At 48.1% G+C, this 19,546-nt stretch overlaps 1 protein-coding gene across 1 annotated transcript in view; it reads right to left on the reverse strand.

The window, feature by feature from the left end:
* The window catches only part of ZC3H3 (zinc finger CCCH-type containing 3), a 195,816-nt gene extending 179,137 nt beyond the window's left edge, over positions 1 to 16,679 (reverse strand). The window contains exons 1-3 of the mRNA XM_070940245.1: positions 16,630 to 16,679; positions 9,758 to 11,159; positions 7,750 to 7,922 (exon numbers count right to left, since the gene is read on the reverse strand). Of these exons, the coding sequence (XP_070796346.1) occupies positions 7,750 to 7,922; positions 9,758 to 11,159; positions 16,630 to 16,678 (1,624 nt within the window). The 5' untranslated portion in view covers position 16,679. The remainder of the gene's footprint in view (positions 1 to 7,749; positions 7,923 to 9,757; positions 11,160 to 16,629) is intronic.
* Between the last annotated feature and the right edge of the window lie 2,867 nt (positions 16,680 to 19,546).

The following is a 19,546-nucleotide window of genomic DNA, read 5'->3' on the forward strand; positions in this document are numbered from 1 at the left end:
TGTATTACTATTATCCTTCTCATCATTCCTATTACCTTTTCCTATTGGTATCTTAAGAATAAAGAATAAAGCAAGAGTATTACTTTGTTATTTGCACGTACACCGAGAGTTTCTGCACCAGAGACAAATTCCTTGTGTGTCCCATCACACTTGGCCAATCACACTTGATCTCACTTTCTTTTCTTTTTTTTCTTTTTTTTTATTTAAAAAGTTTTACAAATACATTTTCTCCCTAGTTTCCCCCCCCCAAACCCTCCCTAACCCTCCCCTCTCCCCAGGTCTCACTTTCTGACAGTGAGAACAATCAACCCATGGAAGAGAAGCTGCCTTCGGAAGTTGTGGGAGCTTCATCACTTGAGACTTTCAAGAAGAGACAGGACTGCCATCTGTCAAAAATGGGCTAGGGTTTCCTGCTCGGGCGGGGGGTTGGACTAGATGACCTGCAAGGTCCCTTCCAACTCTGATAATCTGTTAAATCTGTTAAAGAATATTCCATTCCATTCTTATTTATTTTGTCATGTTTATGTAGTATATTTATTATTTATTTATTTATTTATTTATTAGATTTTTATACCGCCCCCTCTCCCGAAGGACTCGGGGCGGTGAACAGCCAAAATTAAAAAACATACAATATAAACATTAAAATACGTTTAAAACAGAATTAAATCCAAAATGGCTCCCCAATTTAAAATGCCTTACCCATGCCCCTATAAATAAGACGAATTTAAAATTTAAAAATTTAAAATTTCCACATTTAAAAAGGGGGAAGATTTAGGCCAGGCCAGCTTGATAAAATAGAAAAGTCTTAAGCGCGCAGCGGAAGGTGCGCAGATCCGGGATCCTACGTATCTCTGGGGGGAGCTCGTTCCAAATCGTAGGTGCCCCCACAGAGAAGGCTCTCCCCCTAGGGGCCGACAGCCGACATTGTTTGGCCGACGGCACCCGGAGGAGCCCCTCTCTATGGGAGCGTACTGGCCGGTGGGAGGCTACTGGTGGTAGCAGGCGGTCCCGTAAATAACCAGGTCCTAAGCCATGGAGCGCTTTAAAGGTGATAACCAGAACCTTGAAGCGCACTCGGAAGACCACCGGGAGCCAGTGCAGCTCGCGCAGGAGAGGTGTTACATGGGAATATATTGGAATACATTATATGTTACATGGGAATATATTGGAGGTGATGGCCTTTTGAGAGTTGTCTGCAATGAAATGTCATTTTAATGTAGGTCGATGAGCGTACATTCAAAGCGACAATCAAATTATTCTATTTCTATTCCATTCCATTCTATATTCTATTATAGATTCTATTCTATTCAATAGACTTTATTCTATTATAGATATTATAGAGTAGAACATTCTATACTCTACTCTATATTCTATATCCTATACTCCATATTCTATATTTCATTCTATCTTCTACTCTACAGCCAGAGAGGTCGGGGACCACTACCTTCTAACATGCCTTATTTTAACTTCAATGCTGCTGACATGAAATACTCCGTCTGTGGACGCCTTAAGTCCAGGGGCCATTGACCACGCGAGGCAGCAGGAAAGCCCGTGCGTTCTGCATGGGCCCGCCTGCTCGAGGCACATGGAGCAGAAATGGACCACTGGCCACCGATTCCGGGAATCGTGGGTTCCCACAGAGAGGCAGGAAGATCCCACCACTCACAGAAACTCCCACCGCTTTTTAACGGCAATGCCACCCACCAGCCCACACCTCCACGCATGAACAGGGCGGCACGCGGCGTTGCCTTGCGGGAGACATTACAAGGAAAGGACGCGGCATCTCTGTATAATATTTCGCGGTCCCCACTGGCAGAGGAAAGAAAGAAAGAAACGGGGGGGGGGGGGAGAAGAAGAGACCGGCCGCACTGCTGAACAATGCAGTTTTGAATTCAATTAAAGTGATTATCTGTTGTGCCAAATAAATTGTGTACAGCATATATCCTGTAGCAGTTTACACCTAAAGGCTCATTATTTTCCTAACGGTTTCCTCCTGTTTATGTGCTTTCAAATTAAATTGCTGATAATATGCGCCCAAGTTTTTTTAAAAAAAAAACGAGTGCACCTTGTCCGAAGAAAATTGATTCTCCTTTCCTCCTGAAGCGAGCGATTGCCAGTTTTTATATACTCAGTTCCTGGCGGTCATTAGTAATTCAATTTTCTTTTTATTAGCCCCCTTATCTGCTGAGCAATATAGTGGCAGGGCTGACCTCTTTCGCACGGGTAAATGTTTAAAATCTTTTCCCTGATTAATTTTGCCAGTTAAGGAAAAGAGGAGAAATGGCCCAGCTCTTAGCCATCACAATGAATATAGCTTAATGTTGATGGTGATGGAATTTCTAATGCCAGGGAAATTGATTGAACGCAGCAATTACGGCTCGCTCCTAACTCAAGGGAAATGGGATAGTGTTCTCCTGGCCACAGTCTTTTGGTTATTTAAAACAATCCAATTTGCAAGGATAATTATATATTAGTGTTTTATCTGCCACTTGAAATGAACATGGGAGTTTTGATACTGGCCCGGCAATAGCAGGTTATTGCTGCAAATTACCCGGTATCTGCTTTCTTTCACATAAAGAGCGAATTAGGCAATCAATTACCAGAAAAAGGTGGGCCAGGGAAACAGGAGGGCCAAGACTGCCCTCTACAGGTCAGAGGGAGGCGTCACGTGAGCCTCGGCTGAAGGGGGGGCGGGGGGGACGCACACAGCAAGCCGCCCCACTGCTCCAGCCTCTGGAGTAGGCCCCCAACATGATGATAGAGAAGGAGGAGGAGGAGGAGGGAGGATAAAGGGAAAGAGGAAGAGGAGGAAGAAGAAAAAGAAGGGAGAAGAGGAAGGAGGAGAATAAAGAAGAGGAAAAGGGGAAGAAGGAGAGGAGGAGAGGAGGAAATAGTAATAATAATAATAGTAGTAGTAGTAATAGTAGTAGTAGTAATAGTAGTAATAATAATAATAATAATAATAATAATAATAATAATAATAATAATAATTTTATTTCTATACCGCCCTTCTCCCGAAGGACTCAGGGCGGTGTACAGCCAATTTAAAAACACAAGACACAACAATGATTAAAAATTAAAAATAATTAGATTTGGCTGATTTAAAACCCCAAAAATTTAAAATACCCCAATTTAAAACTATGATGTTGATAGCCCTGCCTGGTGGAACAATAGGATCTTCAGTGCGCAGCGAAATACCCGGAGGTCGGAGATCTTACGTATTTCCGGGGGCAGTTCATTCCACAGGGCTGGGGCTCCCACAGAGAAGGCCCTCCCCCTGGGTGTCGCCAGCTGATATAACTTGGCCGATGGCACCCTGAGGAGACCCTCTCTGTGGGAGCGGACTGGCTGGTGGGAGGCTATCGGAGGCAGAAGTCGGTCTCAAAGGTACCCGGGTCCTGTGCCATGGAGCGCTTTAAAGGTGGTGACCAACACCTTGAATCGCACCTGGAAGACCACTGGGAGCCAGTGCAGCTCGCGCAGGAGGGGTGTCACGCGGGCACGAGTTGCGCCCATAACCACCCGCGCGACCGCATTCTGGACCAGTTGGAGCCTCCGAGTGCTCTTCAACGGGAGCCCCATGTAGAGAGCATTACAAGTAGAGGAGGAGGTGAAGAGGAGAAGAAGGGGGAAAGGGAAGGTGGAGGAGGAAGTAGAGAAAGAAGAGGAGAAAGAAGAGGAGAAAGAAGAAGAGGAGAAAGAAGAAGAGGAAAAAGAGGCAGGTCCAGAAATGGGCTGCACCTAGCAGCTTGCTATCTGTTGCAACTAAACAGGCCCTAATCAAATTACCTACAGGACCTCATTATCAGGAGGGACCCCCCCCAGCCTCCCCAAGCCCTGGCCCCAAGCCCCCAGCACCGAGAAGCCCCAGGGTTCAGAACATGGAGGGGTTGCAATGGCGTTGATTTTCAAAGCTGAGCAAAAGCTCACAGCCTGAACATTAGCCCTTTCCTTGTGGACTTAAGGGCCTGCTCACCTGGTGCACCTGCCGGCTTTCAGATTCCCTTTCGAAGGCCACGCGTGTTCAGGTCTCAGGTAACGGCCGCGAAACGCATGCCAGCTGCCATGGAGTTACAACGGGCAGCATCGCAAATGGCCCAGCGGATCTCGTTCGTAAATCTGGACCTTTTTTACACCCCTCTCGATTACAGGTGGTCCTCGACTTACGACCGCAACTGAGCCCCCAACATTTGTTAAGTGAATTCTGCCCCATTTTACGACTTTTCTTGTCACAGTCACTAAGTGAATCATCCCGGTTGTTAAGTCAGTAATACGGTTGCTAAGTGAATCTGGCATCCCCGTTGACTTTGCTCACAAAAGGGGGAATCACGTGACTCCATGTCAGAGTGCACACAGTGTGACTATTTTGAGACAACCCAGGAGCAAACTACAGTAAACAGGTTTGTCTTTTAACTAATGGTTTATCTACAAGGAATATATACATACACATACTAGGAAAATTCAGGCAATTAATCATCAATTACAGCATGGACACACACACACACACACAGAAAGAGAGAGAGAGACACTCTCACAGGGCCTCTCTTATAAAACAGCCTCTCAAAGTGGTAAAGAGCCAAATAACCCTGCTGACTCACTACTACCATTGCATCATCATTATAGCATTACAGTATTACAGCAGCTGGTCAGCTATTAAAACATCATTACCCTGACATTCTGGGACACTGCAACCGTCATAAGTACATGCCAGTTGCCAAGCCTCTGAATTTTGATCACGTGACCGTGGGGATGCTGCCACCCATGGTGATGAAAATCGGAAACAAGTCACTTTTTTCAACGCCGTTCTAACTTCAAATGGTCACTGAACGAACGGTTGTAAGTCGAGAACGCCTTATATAATCGGGACTGAAAGCTTGACTTCGCCAATCGTATGCCCAAAATCTATTACGAAATCCTGTCTTAGTCACAAGGCACCACAACAACAAAACCTACCAACATCCGCCCAAACACGAACTTACACCCTGCAACGAGTCGCACCTAATAATAATAATAATAATAATAATAATAATTTTATTTCTATACCGCCCTTCTCCCGAAGGACTTAGGGCGGTGTACAGCCTATTTAAAAACAGAATCAACATCAATTTAAAATAATTTAAAAATATTAAATAAATTTGGCTTAATTTAAAACCCCAAAAATTTAAAATACCCCAATTTAAAATTATCATGTCCATAGCCCAGCCTGGCGGAACAACAGGGTCTTCAGTGCACAGCGAAACACCCGGAGGTCAGGGATCTTACGTATTTCTGGGGGCAGTTCGTTCCACAGGGCAGGGGCTCCCACAGAGAAGGCCCTCCCCCTGGGCGTTGCCAGCCGACATAACTTGGCTGATGGCACCCTGAGGAGACCCTCTCTGTGGGAGCGGACTGGCCGGTGGGAGGCTATTGGTGGCAGAAGACGGTCTCGAAGGTACCCGGGTCCTATGCCATGGAGCGCTTTAAAGGTGGTGACCAGCACCTTGAATCGCACCCGGAAGACCACTGGGAGCCAGTGCAGCTCGCGCAGGAGGGGTGTCACGTGGGCGCAACGGGTTGCACCCATAACCACCCGCGCGACCGCATTCTGGACCAGTTGGAGCCTCCGAGTGCTCTTCAAGGGGAGCCCCATGTAGAGAGCATTACAATAGTCCAGCCGGGAGGTAACAAGGGCGTGAGTGGCTGTGCGCAGGGCGTCCCGGTCCAGAAAGGGCTGCAACTGGCGAATCAGGCGAACCTGATAAAACCTAATAAATATTGGTCATAAACAATAGGTCAAAAAAAAAATAGGTCTTTTTCTAGGAACAGCACAAAACACTAGTCATAAAAAGGAGATGCAAACATGAAAAGCAGAAACACCACAGCTTTGAGCAAGGGTAGGCTGAATAATCTAAGCCATTTTTTTTCCTTCCATTTAAAGATTAAAAAAAAAAAAGTGTGAAAGACTTGTTTTTCCCTGCAATTCTGTTTATGAGGAAGTCGGAGTCAGCCGGCGGGGAGTAGACTAAATAAAGAGCCAACAAAACAACTGTAAAGCACATCTGTCTTTGAAACCTCACCCCGCCCCCCCAGATCTTCAAACAGCTTTCTGAAATTGTCAACATTTCAAAAGCCGCAAAAATGCCAGAAAGATGCCGAGCTCAGCCCTTCTGCCTAAACGCTCAGCGGAGAGATACGTTTTTTTTTTATTTTTATTTTACACTTGTTCCAACTAAATCAAGGGACGGAGGGGCCTTCTTCCTCCCATCGTCTTCCTCTCCAAGGTACAGGAAAGTCAGGCAAAGAAAGCCAGGGCAACTGAGAGCCAAAGAGTCACGTCCCAAAGCTCAGATCCTAGGTGGGTATCAGCAAACCATAAGCCACAGGCCATAGAACCCCCCCAATCGTTAGTGATCGGCTGACACCTCAAATTTCCACGGCCAAAATCTCTGAAAATCAGGTAATTTTCAACAGCTCAATCCTGAATACAGACAGAGTGATAAAAACCTGTGATTTTTTTTAAAAAAATCAAAAAAATCAGATTTTTAAAAAATTTAAATCAGATTTTTTTTCATTTTTATCAAATTTATTTTCATAAAATGCTTTTGGAGTAAAAATCTATCTAAAGAGGGTTTTCTATTTATTTATTTATTATTTATTTATTTATTTTATTCAATTTATTTTATTTTATTCAATTTGTATACCGCCCTTCTCCTAGTGGACTCAGGGTGGTGCACAGCCAGAACTAAAACACATACCAGTACAAAATTTAAAATTATTAAAAGAGTTACATAACTTTGGCCCAAATTTAAAACAAGAGAGCCTTGGTAGTACAGGGGTTTAAGGCACCCTGTTATTAAGCTGGTTATTAAGACCAGCTGCCTGCAATTACTGCAGGGTTCGAATCTCGCCAAGGCTCAAGGTTGACTCAGCCTTCCATCCTTTCTAAGGTAGGTGAAATGAGGACCCAGTTTGTGGGGGCAATAAGCTGACTTTGTATAAATATACAAAAGGATGAAGGCTATTGCTGAGCACATTGTAAGCCGCCCTGAGTCTTCGGAGAAGGGCGGCATATAAATCAAATTAAAAAAAAAAAAAATTCAAATTAAAACCCATTGACAATTTAAAAAGCTAAAAAACTAAAAAAGACTAAAGAAGGGGGGTATTGTAAGATACATTAATAATTTAGTACATTCCGCGTGAAACGGAGCTTCGTTATGTAGCAGGAGGCTGTATATTCTGCAATATTTACATTCTTGGTAAACTCATTCAATGAATCCAAGCTCCGCAAACTGAGATAACACGCGCTGCATGGATGCATTCACGCTTCACAGCAGAGATGACATTTGCTCTTTAAAAATCATGATTGAAATCGAGTTGATTGAAATCAAGCCTTTTTACCAGCGATTTAAATCGTGATTTAAATCAAATCCACCCTGAATATGGATCACAAGGTTTTTCGGGAGGCAGCCCACCCCTATCCCCACCCTTAAAACACCACAAATGGGGTACTGCAACCTCTGGGACCCCCGGGCTTTCCTAGCCCTCCAGGCGATGAGAGAAAAGATCCTAACTGGGTCTTTTTTGGCTAGAGATCCTCTCAAAATATCAGCGTTCGGATCGGAACAGGGATAACCACCCCAAGAGAACCACAATAGCTGGCCTCTTGGCACGCAACGTTCTCGGCTTGGCCACCCATCCAGAGTCGAGGGCAGGTGGTCAAACTCGCTCTCGCCACCAAGCCAGCATCTCCCAATTCAAAGCATCTCTTACCTTCTTTGGGCGAACCAGGAAGAACGCGAGTGGCCGGCAGCCGGCGCAACCTGTGCTTGCCGATCTGCACGAGGCCTTTTGTGCCGGTTCTGCGGGCAGTGGGGGAGGACCTTCCCCGCGTGGGGTGGCGCTTCCGGAGGCAGTAGCGGCTTTTGAGGAGCAGGGTGGGAGAGCTGGAAGGAGAAGCAGAGCGCGGGTCAGAATCCTTCACCGCAAAGGCACCTCGGACACAAACAGCGCATCTGCAAAGGCACCACGCGGAAAGCTCTTGTGCACCTAACGCAGACCAGAGAGGCAAAGGACCATTCATTGGTTCCCTGACGAAAAGCCCCAATCCTCTCTGGGAGCAAAGTGCAAGCAAAGCATGGAACCACCTGGCCAGGAGCTTCATCACACACACTTTGTTCTCTAAACGTGGCTTCTGGCCACAAGGAAGCATTCCGACATCTCCCCTCACCAGAAAACTGGGCCTTCCCCTCCATCTTGTTGAATTCGGCAAGCTTGCAGAATCCATAACTTTTGCAAAGTTAAGTCAGCCCAGGTCTAGACAGGTAGTCCTTGACTTACGACCAAAATGAAGGTTGTTAAGTGAGAATAAAATAAAATGCATTTTTTTTTCCCCCCAAACAGGAAGAGCCGATCAGGATCGAACTGCTAGCAGTGGGCAGTTAGACTGAAATACTGCATTCTAACCACTATGCCACCCTTCCTTCCTTCCTTCCTAGCACTAGCCCTTAGAATTATATACTGCTTTACAGTGCTTTACAGCCCCCTCTAAGCGGTTTACAGAGTCAGCCTCTTGCCCCAAACAATCTGGGTCCTCATTTTACCCACCTTGGAAAGATGGGAGGCTGAGTCAACCTTTGAGCCTGGTGAGATTTGAACTGCCAAATTGCAGGCAGCCGGCAGTACTGCACTCTAACCACTGCGCCACCACAACTCTTACACATTATGCACATTAGCTGACTTTATCTTATCCATCTTCATAAAACTGCATTGTTTTTCAGCGAATCGGTCTTCCCCCGGTTCATCGCAGGTAAGCCAGCTTGGCTAACCTCTACTGGAGTCCCCAACTATGGCATTGCCTGAACCCACTTCCCCCACAAAAGGCAGGAGAAAATGGTAATTCTGTTTCATGGAACATGTGGATTCATACGTTAATTTAAGATTAATGATTGTAACCGTGATTTGTGATCTATGATCTATTACTTGCTTTTTGTATGTACACTGTGAACTTATGTACCGGAGACAAATTCCTTGTGTGTCCACTTGGCCAATAAAGAATTCAATTCTATTCCTATTCCTACTCTCTACACTCTACATTCCATTTTTTATTAGTCTATCCTCTCCTCTCCATTCCATTCCATATTTTATTATTCTGTTCTGTTCTGATCTATTTCTCTATATCTAATAGTCTCTTCTTCATTTTTCACTTTTCTTCTCTCTTTTCTTCCTCTATTCCATCCCATCCCATCTATTCATTATCCTATCCTATCCCTCTATTCTTTTCTTCATTCCTCTATTCTGTTCTGTTCTATTTTTTATTTTTCTTTTCTTTATTCGTCTATCCTATCCTGTCCCCTATTCTGTCCCCTATTCTCTTCTTCATTCCTCTTTTCCATTCCATTCCACACCACTCATAACCAGGATGAGCAATATAAGTGCCTTGGTAGTACAGGGGTTTAAGGCACCCTGTTATTAAGCTTATTAAGACCAGCTGCCTGCAATTACTGCAGGGTTCGAATCTCGCCAAGGCTCAAGGTTGACTCAGCCTTCCATCCTTTCTAAGGTAGGTAAATTGAGGACCCGGTTTGTGGGGGCAATAAGCTGACTTTGTATAAATATACAAAAGGATGAAGGCTATTGCTTAACGCACTGTAAGCCGCCTTGAGTCTCCAGAGAAGGGCGGCATATAAAGCAAATTAAAAAAAAAAAAAAAAGTTAAAAGAAAAGGAAAAAAACAACAACAATTGGAACAAAGATCCTCCTAGCAGGACCAGGAACTCACCTGGCGCTTCCTTTCCTCTTCGTGGTTTTCGGCCAGCTCCTCAGTCTGTAGTTAGAAAAGCCGCTCGTTCCAAAGAAGACTCTTGGGCTGCCAGGTCCGAGAGGGACCCGCCTCAGCACTTGGAGGGAGGTGCTGGCATCCACACAGGGGGCCTCCCCGGGCCCAGCCCCTTCCTTGCGCTTCCAAGTGAAGACCGATGCCGATGTGGAAGGAGCAGACTTCGCACTCGCCGCTTTCCACCTGTACTGGCTGGAGGAAACCGCCAGCTTCGAATGCGGGGTGGGCTTCTTTGGCTTGGCCCCCAGCTCGAGCTGTGCTCCCCTGGATTGTAACTTGGGGGAGGTCGCTGCCCCGCAGGTGGCAAACTTGGGGTTGCTTTCGGGGGTCCTGGAAACGGCCCACCGCTTCACGCTTCGAGGGGATTTGCTGGGATTTGCCACCCAGGTGTAGTTGGCTCTCTTGAAGCGGGAAGACCTGCCGGAGGCCGGCAAGGAAGACGACTTCTGGAGCGTAACAATGGCGGGCTTGTTTGGGGGAAGACTCGACCCAGTGCTGGAAGACGCCTCCTCGCCCGAATGGGCAGACAGCCCCACGCTCCTGCTGGGGCTGTCCCTGGCTGTCCCTGCAGGGGAGGGGCGGCGGGATGACCCATACAGGTGTGAAGGCTCAGGTGCTGGCTTCTTCCAGATTGGGAGAGACCCTGTTCCTTGTTCAGCCGAGGCCAGACACCGGCGAGGCTCAGATTTCAACGTAACGGCACTCTCGCTGATACTCCTGCCTAAACTGGGGGTCAGCTTGCTCCCCCCGACGGGCTTCTTCTGACCGGCCGCCGGTCGGTTATTTCCACCCGTAGCCAGGTTTTTGCAACGGGGTACGTGGGACGAAGTGGAAGCGCCCATATCTTTGTTGTGTCTCGAGTCCGCGTTGAAAGGCCAAGGAGCCGCGGATGGGCTGCCCCTAGAAGACGACGGTGCCTTTCTCGATCCGGAAAAGCCCGGCGAGAACCCTGAGCCGGTGGCATCACCCGCCAGGGAGCCAGCTGGCCGGCTGACATTTGCCTTTGCACTGGAGACGGCCTTCGCTTCCGAAAGCATCAGTGGTGGCTTGGGAGCCTCCCTACCGGCCCGGCTCTGGGCCGCCCAGGAAGTCCCCGGAGAAACGCTGGTGGCCGAAGACAGGGCTGGTCTAGGCGGGGCGTTGACGAGAGAGTATTTCTTCCTCCAGGTAGTTGCGTTGGCCTGGCCGGATGAGAAATCTCGGGAGGGTTGCTGGCTGTATCTAGTGCTGAGGGCCGCTTGGCTTTGAAAGGCAGGAAGTTTAGGGTTCCTCCACCTGGAGACAGAAGCAGGCGGTGGAGGAACTGGCGCATTCCCATGGGCGTTTTTATGGTCATTGATGAGACCTGAATAACAGAACAACAGAGTTAGAAGGGACCTCGGAGGTCTTCTAGCCCACCCCCCGCCTGCTTAAGCAGGAGACCCTATAACATTTTACGGGTGCAGACATTTTTATGTGATAGGAAACGTGTTACGGCCTTCCTTTCCAGAGTTGTTAAGTGAACTTAACACTGCAGTTGTTGTTAGTAAGTTGTTCAGTCAATCTGGCTTCCCCATTGAGTTTGCTTGTCAGAAAGTTGCAAAAGGGGAACACAGGACCCCAGGACACTGCGACCGTCATAAATATGAGTCAGTTTCCAAAAGTCCGAATTTGGATCACATAACCATAGGGACAGCAATAGCAATAAGACTCATATACCGCTTCCCAGTGCTTTCCAGCCCTCTCTAAGCCGTTTACAGAGTCAGCCTCTTGCCCCCAACAATCTGGGTCCTCATTTTACCCACCTCGGAAGGATGGAAGGCTGAGTCAACCTTGAGCCTGTTGAGATTCGAACTGCCAAATTACAGGCAGCTGGCAGTCAGAAATAGCCTGCAGTGATACATTCTAACCACACCACCACCGTGGCTCATGGGCAGAGTTAGCCTGCAATACTGCAGTCTAACCACTGTGCCATCACGGTCCTTCCTTCCTTCCTTCCTTCCTTCCTTCCTTCCTTCCTTCCTTCCTTTCTTTCTTTCTTTCTTTCCAAGTAAGATCCCCAACCAAATCAAACTTCGAGGCTTGAGTTTCCTCAAAGCTAATTTTTATTAGAGATGTCACATTGGCACATCTGGGAAAACCCGAATCTGAGAACTTCTGGGTTTTCCTCACCCAAAAGAAAGTTCAAGTCCTTGCCCATCATCCACATGTCTGTCACACCAACCAATCAGAACAGAAGATAACTCCTCATTCTTCTCAGCACAACTGCAGGGCAAAGCGGCCTTGACTTCCTGGAAGGAATGTTATTTTGGCTACCTATCATCTTCACTCCATACGATGCCCCCTCCCATTTTCCCACAGTAGAATTTGTGGCAGGCCTGAAGGCTCAAAGGTAAAAGATGGCTTCCAGGTCTGACTCCTTCCTTCCTTCCTTCCTTCCTTCCTTCCTTCCTTCCTTCCTTCCTTCCTTCCTTCCCTCCCTCCCTCCCTCCCTCCCTCCCTCCCTCCCTCCCTCCCTTTCCTTCCTTCCTATAGCAATTAGACTTACCTACCGCTTCCCAGTGCTTTGCAGCTCTCTCTAAGTGATTTTACAGAGTCAGCCTCTTGCCCCCAACAATCCAGGTCCTCATTTTACCAACCTCGAAAGGACGGAAGAGGCAGAGTCAACCTTGAACCGGTCAGGATTGAACTGTTGAACTTCTGGCAGCCAGCAAAATTAGCCTGCAGTACTGCGCCACCACAGCTCTGGTCATGAAAAACAGTCATAAGTCACTTTTTTCATTGCCGTTGTAACTCTGAACAGTCCCTTAAAAAATGGTTGTAAATTGAGGATTATCTGTAATGGTTAGCTCCCTTATGGTTGTAAATCAAGAACCACCTGCAGTCAGAAGTCGGAAGTCTAAAACTTTACCTGCAGCTCTTCCTGCAGACCCCTGAAACATGGGGGACATCCTAAAAGAAAAAATGCAATGAACGGCCTGAATATTCTTTGTGGCTGTGCGTGGAGGAGGCGACCCTGTGCAGCTCTCTCATCTGGCTATGCATTTACTGAGCATCATCGTTGATTTTGGCTTATTCAGATAACGGCTGACATCTTATCTGCCCTGCCGGAGAAGCTAACACCAGGTGGGGCAGGATTAGATAAAAGTCAGGACGGGAAAGCCTTGTTAGCTACCTTCCAAGCCAGCATAAAAGCACAACTGTTTTAGCCTTCCCCATATCCTGTATGTGTGTGTGTGTTGAGTGGTGAAGGGTGCGCAGTTTGGAGGTCTGAAGGGAGCACGTTAGCAACAAATCATTCTGGGAGGGGAAAAATCGATTTATGTGGTTGCTGGGGATGGACTTAATGGCACCTAATCAATCAATCAATCGAAGTCTTGGGGAGAGATTGTCCTGCTATTGATCAAAAGAGCAGGATATTCTTCAAATATTTCAGGGCAGGAGAACCTGGTGCAAATCACCAGGGAACCATATCGTATTTCCTATCTCCGCAGAAGCCAAGTTCAAGCCTGAGGGCTCTGAAACAGCAATGATTAAATTGAACACCCCCCCCCCCCCGAATTCAGGCAGGTTACACTCTGGCTTTCAAACGCTGGCCTCTTTCAAAACGATGTGCAGGTAATTCTCTACTTACAACAGTTTGTTTAGTGACCGTTCAAAGTTACGACGACACTGAAAAAAGCGACTTATGACCGTTTTTCACACTTACGACCCTTGTGGCATCCTCAGGGTCACGGGATCAAAATTCCTATCCTGGGCCACTGGCTCACAATTACGACGGTTTCACTACCCCAGGGGTCACGAGATCTCCTTTTGCCACCGTCTGAAAGGAAAATCAACGGGGAAGGCCTGGCAGATTCATTTAACAACAGTGTCGCTAACTAAGAGAGGGCAAAACTCACTTAATAACTGCCTCACTCGGCAAAAAAAAAAACCTTGGGCTCAACTGTGGCCATACGTTGAGGACTGCCTGTGCGTGGTAGAAACAGTACCCATCAAACTTATGAGGACCCCTGGAGAGGTTCCAAATGATGGTTTTTTGTGTGTTTATCGACTCGTGGAGTCCCTAAATCCTGAGATCTAGAAGCGAAGAGCCCAAAATAAAGATTCCAGGATTGTGTGTGTAAATACAGGTAGTCCGCGACTTTCAACAGTTCCTTTAGTGACTGTTCTCCTGTTATGGCAGGAGAGAAAATATCACTTATGGCTGTTTTTCACGCTTAAAGACCGTTGCAGCATCCCTTTGGTTACCTGATCAAAATTCAGACTCTGGGCAACTGGCTCGTATTGATGATGGTTGCTGTGTCCCAAGGTCCTCTTTTGCGAACTTCTGACACAAGTTAATGGGGAAGCCAGATTCACTTAACAACCGGGTTACTAACTTATCAATTGCAGTGATTCACTTAACAACAGCGGCAGGAAAGAAAATAAAAGGGAGCAAAACTCACTTAACAACAGAAATGTTGGGCTCAAATGTTGGTCATAAGTCAAGGACTATCTGTATGCTGGAAGCCAGCTCAGAGAAGCAGTTAAGGCCAGATGCCAGGAGACAGTGAGTTCTAATCTGACAAACCCGACTGGGTGACCTTGGGCCAGTCCTTCTCGCTTTTACCCCGATAAAGGAGGAGACAAGGTCAAACGACGTCTGAAAATCCGGCCCAGAGATCAGTCCAGACAGTCACCAGGAATGAACAGAGATTCAGAAACACCTATATTATATATATGTATACACACCACCCCGGGGTTTCCTCCGGGCCCCTCAGCCTGGACCTCTCCTTCCACCGCCCGACTACAGTTCCCATCGTTCCCAGTGGAGGCTCACCTTGAATATACATATATTATATTCTAGCATTTCTCCTGTAAGTGTCTGCCTTTCTCAGGATCAGCCAAGTGTTGATTCTTTTGGTTGCAAACAGGAAGTGACCAGCCAGCTGGTCCGCCTGGACCTGACATTGGGGGGTTGAGTCCTGCAGCTGGCTTTCATGCCTAAAGTGGGACTAGAACTCCCAGTCTGGTCAATCACCAGGAGAATGGGAGCTCTAGTCCCACCTTAGGCATGGAAGCCAGCTGGGGGACTTTGAGCCACCTACTTTCTCTCAACCCCACAATGTCAGGCCCAGCCAATAAGCCAGCCAGATAAGACCCCCAGCTGGGTTTCATGGCTGATGAGACTAGAACTCCCAGTCTCCTGGTAATTGGCCCAAACTCACCCAGCCAGCTTTCATGGTTAAGGCGGGACTAAAACTCCCAGCCTCCTGGTAATTAGCCCAAACTCACCCAGCCAGCTTTCATGGTTAAGGCGGGACTAGAACTCCCAGTCTCTTGGTAATTGGCCCAAACTCACCCAGGCCAGCTTTCGTGGCTAAGGCGGGACTAGAACTCCCCGTCTCCTGGTAATTGGCCCAAACTCACCCAGGCCAGCTTTCGTGGCTAAGGCGGGACTAGAACTTCCCGTCTCCTGGTAATTGGCCCAAACTCACCCAGCCAGCTTTCGTGGCTAAGGCGGGACTAGAACTCCCCGTCTCCTGGTAATTGGTCCAAACTCACCCAGCCAGCTTTCGTGGTTAAGGCAGGACTAGAACTCCCCGTCTCCTGGTAATTGGCCCAAACTCACCCAGGCCAGCTTTCGTGGCTAAGGCGGGACTAGAACTCCCCGTCTCCTGGTAATTGGCCCAAACTCACCCAGCCAGCTTTCGTGGCTAAGGCGGGACTAGAACTCCCCGTCTCCTGGTAATTGGTCCAAACTCACCCAGCCAGCTTTCGTGGCTAAGGCAGGACTAGAACTCCCCGTCTCCTGGTAATTGGCCCAAACTCACCCAGGCCAGCTTTCGTGGCTAAGGCGGGACTAGAACTCCCCGTCTCCTGGTAATTGGCCCAAACTCACCCAGGCCAGCTTTCGTGGCTAAGGCGGGACTAGAACTCCCCGTCTCCTGGTAATTGGCCCAAACTCACCCAGCCAGCTTTCGTGGCTAAGGCGGGACTAGAACTCCCCGTCTCCTGGTAATTGGTCCAAACTCACCCAGCCAGCTTTCGTAGCTAAGGCGGGACTAGAACTCCCCGTCTCCTGGTAATTGGCCCAAACTCACCCAGCCAGCTTTCGTGGCTAAGGCGGGACTAGAACTCCCCGTCTCCTGGTAATTGGCCCAAACTCACCCAGCCAGCTTTCGTGGCTAAGGCGGGACTAGAACTCCCCGTCTCCTGGTAATTGGTCCAAACTCACCCAGCCAGCTTTCGTGGCTAAGGCGGGACTAGAACTCCCCGTCTCCTGGTAATTGGCCCAAACTCACCCAGCCAGCTTTCGTGGCTAAGGCGGGACTAGAACTCCCCGTCTCCTGGTTTCTAACCTGAGTCCTTCACCACTGGAGCAACCTGTCTCTCCACTATTTAGCCTATATAGGCTACACACATTTTTGAATCACAATACTAGAATTCTTCGGTGGACTTCAATCCCCAGAATTCCCGGGAGCTGAATGAAGCCCTCCAAGTCTTCAAAGTTGCCAAGTTACCCCCATTTAGCGGTATTATAGAGCTGAGGGGCACCTCAGAGGCCATCCAGTCCAGCCCTCCCTGCCCATTAACAGCCCCAGGGAAGGGAAGGGGGGGTGACAGTCTCTGTATTCCCCTCCCCGCAAGGGCCTGGGGCAGGGCCTGCTATGGCCGGGCCCCTAGTGGCCCCCCGCTGACCCCCCCACCCCCCTATGAAGGGTCCCCCGGCCCCGCCCGAGGAAGGAAGGAGGGAGGGAGCCCGGCCTGCTCCTACCACCACCGCCCCGCCCGGCTTTCCTCCGGGGCCCGCCGCCCGACTACCGTCCCCATCGGCCCCAGCGGAGGCCCACCTTGAAGCAAGCGGATCTGCCGCCTCAGCCGCTCCTGCTCGGGCTCCATCCGAGCCTCCAACCGCCGCCGGCGCCCCTGTGACGCCATCGCCGCGCGACGGGCCCCTTTTTCGCGCGTCGCGGCCTCTAGAGGGCGAGCGAAAAGCGAGCAACCCGACACTTCCGGCTCTGCGGCGAAAGGGAACTCATTCCTATCATTCCCCCAAGCCGCCCAGCCCTGCCTTTCTTATAGCGGGGCCTAGCTCAAGCCCCGCCTGCTTTCCTGCTCGTCCGCAACAGCGTAAGGGTGCTCACTCTAACCTCTCCCTGGTAGACTGCCTCTGGATATGGAGGCTCCACAGCTCAAGAACTGGATGTGGCTTTCTGGATTGGAGAAAGAAGGGAGTGAAGCTTCCCCCTGCCATCATAACAATAACGCTTTCATTGGACGGAATGTTAAGAGAATTGGAGGGGGAACCTCCGAGGTCTTCTAGTCCAACCCCTCCTTGCTCAAGCAGGAGACCCTATACAGGCAGTCCTCGGCTTACGAACACAACGGAGCCCCAAAATTTCCGTTGCTAAGCGAGACAGTGCTTTCCCCCATTTTTACGACCTTTCTTGCCACAGTTGTTAAGTGAAGCGCTACAGTTAGTCACGCGGTTGTTAAGCAAATCTGGCTTCCCCGTTGGCTTTGCTTCTCGGAAGGTCGCAAAAAGTGGTCACGGGACACTGCAACCGTCATAAATACGAGTCCGTTGCCAAACGTCTCGATTTTGATCACCTGACCATGGGGATGCTGCAACGGTCATAATTGTGAAATAGCAATAGCACTTAAGACTTACATCCCGCTTCACAGGGCTTTTGTCGGGGTTCCAAATAACACCCCCCACGAAAGAAAACTCCGAGGCTTGAGTTTCCTCAAAGCTCCATTTTATTAGAAATATTATATTTTCAGATCTGGGTTTTCCTTCCAGGTTTTTCCCACCTAAAAGAAAATTCAAGTCCCTTCCCCTTGCACCCACATGTCCATCACGTGGTCTAATCAATGCACCGTCCCAACTGGAGATGCCTCCCAGTTCCAGCCCTCCAGGTGCAGGGCAAGATGTCCTTGACTCTCAGAAAAAAGAATGTTATTATGAGTACATATCACCCTTGCTCCGTACAATGCCCCCTCCCAATTTCCCACAGTAGCAGTAAATGTGGCAGGCCTGAAAGCCCAAGGCAAATAAAGATGGCTTCCAGGCCTGACAGCTTTCCAATCTTCTCTAAGTGGTTTACGGAGTCAGCCTCTTTCCCCCAACAATCTGGCTCCTCATTTTACCGACCTCGGTAGGACGGAAGGCTGAGTCAACCTTTGAGCCTGGTGAGATTCCAAGTGCCAAATTACAGGCAGCCGGCAGTCAGCAGAAGGAGCCTGCAGTACTGCACTCTAACCACTGCGCCACCGCGGCTCATAAACGGTTCCTAAGTCACTTTTTTTCAGGGCCGTTGTAACTTTGGACGGTCGCTAAATGAACTTGTAAATCGAGGACTCCCTGTACCGTTGGAGACAGCTGGTGGTCCAATCTCTTGGAAAGCCTTCCTGCTTGCATGGATTTTGCAAAAAATTTTCCTGCTTTTGAAAGGAGCTTCCCTGCTTCTTTTCTGAAGAGAAGCCAATTCCATCGCCCCTCCGCCAGGTGTTACACACATCTGCACGCAGTTGTAAAGAAGCACCTTTCGTTCCTGACACGCAGACATGCATTCACCTTCTGGATGTATCCCATCACTTCAGTGGTGGGTTTCAAACATTTTTACTACCGGTTCTGTGGGTGTGGCTTGGTGGGCGTGGCATGGCTTGATGGGCGTGGCAGGGGAAGGATACTGTAAAATCTCCATTTCCTCCCCACTCCAGGGGAAGGATACTGTAAAATCCCCATTTCCTCCCCACTCCAGGGGAAGGATACTGTAAAATCCCCATTTCCTCCCGATCAGCTGGGACTCGGGAGGCAGAGAACAGATGGGGGCAGGGCCATATCAGAATTTTTACTACCGGTTCTCCGAACTACTCAATATTTCCGCTACCGGTTTGCCAGAACTGGTCAGAACCTGCTGAAAAACCCACCTCTGCATCACTTACTCTCCCGGAGTGGTGCTGGAATGGACACTGATGCGTTACAAATTTACCGTTTCAAATTCCACATCTGATTGACAGGTTGCAAATTTAATAAATTAAAATAAAATGAGTAAGAGGGAAGATCACCCTTTGCAACAGCGAGCAAACTGCAAATCTGACTTGCAGGTCGCAGATTTAATAAATACAGGTAGTCCTCGACTTGCAGGAGTTCGTTTAGTGACCGTTCAAAGTTACCACAGCACTGAAAAGACTGTCTTTATGTCCGGGTTTCACAGTTACGACCGCTGCAGTGTCCCCATGGTCACGTGATCAAAATTCAGCTGCTTGACAACTGACTCCTATTTATGATGATCATAGGATCCCAGGGTCATGTGATCAACTTTTGAGACCTTCTGATAGGCAAAAGTCAATGGGGAAGCCAGATTCACTTAACAGCCGTGTGACTCACTTAACAACTGCAGCGATTCGCTTAACAACTGAGGCCAGAAAGGTCATAAAACGGGGCAAAACTCACTGAACAAATGTCTCACTTAGCGACAGAAGTTTGGGGCTCTGTTGTGGTTGCAAGTCGAGGACTACCTGTAAAATAAATAAGAGGGAGGTCACCCTTTGCAAAAGCGAGCAAACTGCAAATCTGACTTGCAGCAGGGTGGACATTTAATAAATTTTAAATTTAGAAAAGAACACAAAATAAAATAAAATAAATAAAATAAAATAATAAAATAATAATAAAATAAAATAAAATAAAATAATAAATTAAATTAAATTAAGTAATTAAAATAAAATAAAATAAAATAAATAAAATAAAATAATAAAATAATA

The sequence above is a fragment of the Pituophis catenifer genome, unplaced genomic scaffold (assembly GCF_029215685.1).
Source record: "Pituophis catenifer annectens isolate HBS135680 unplaced genomic scaffold, rPitCat1.0.hap2 SCAF_3, whole genome shotgun sequence".
Lineage (NCBI taxonomy): Eukaryota > Metazoa > Chordata > Lepidosauria > Squamata > Colubridae > Pituophis > Pituophis catenifer.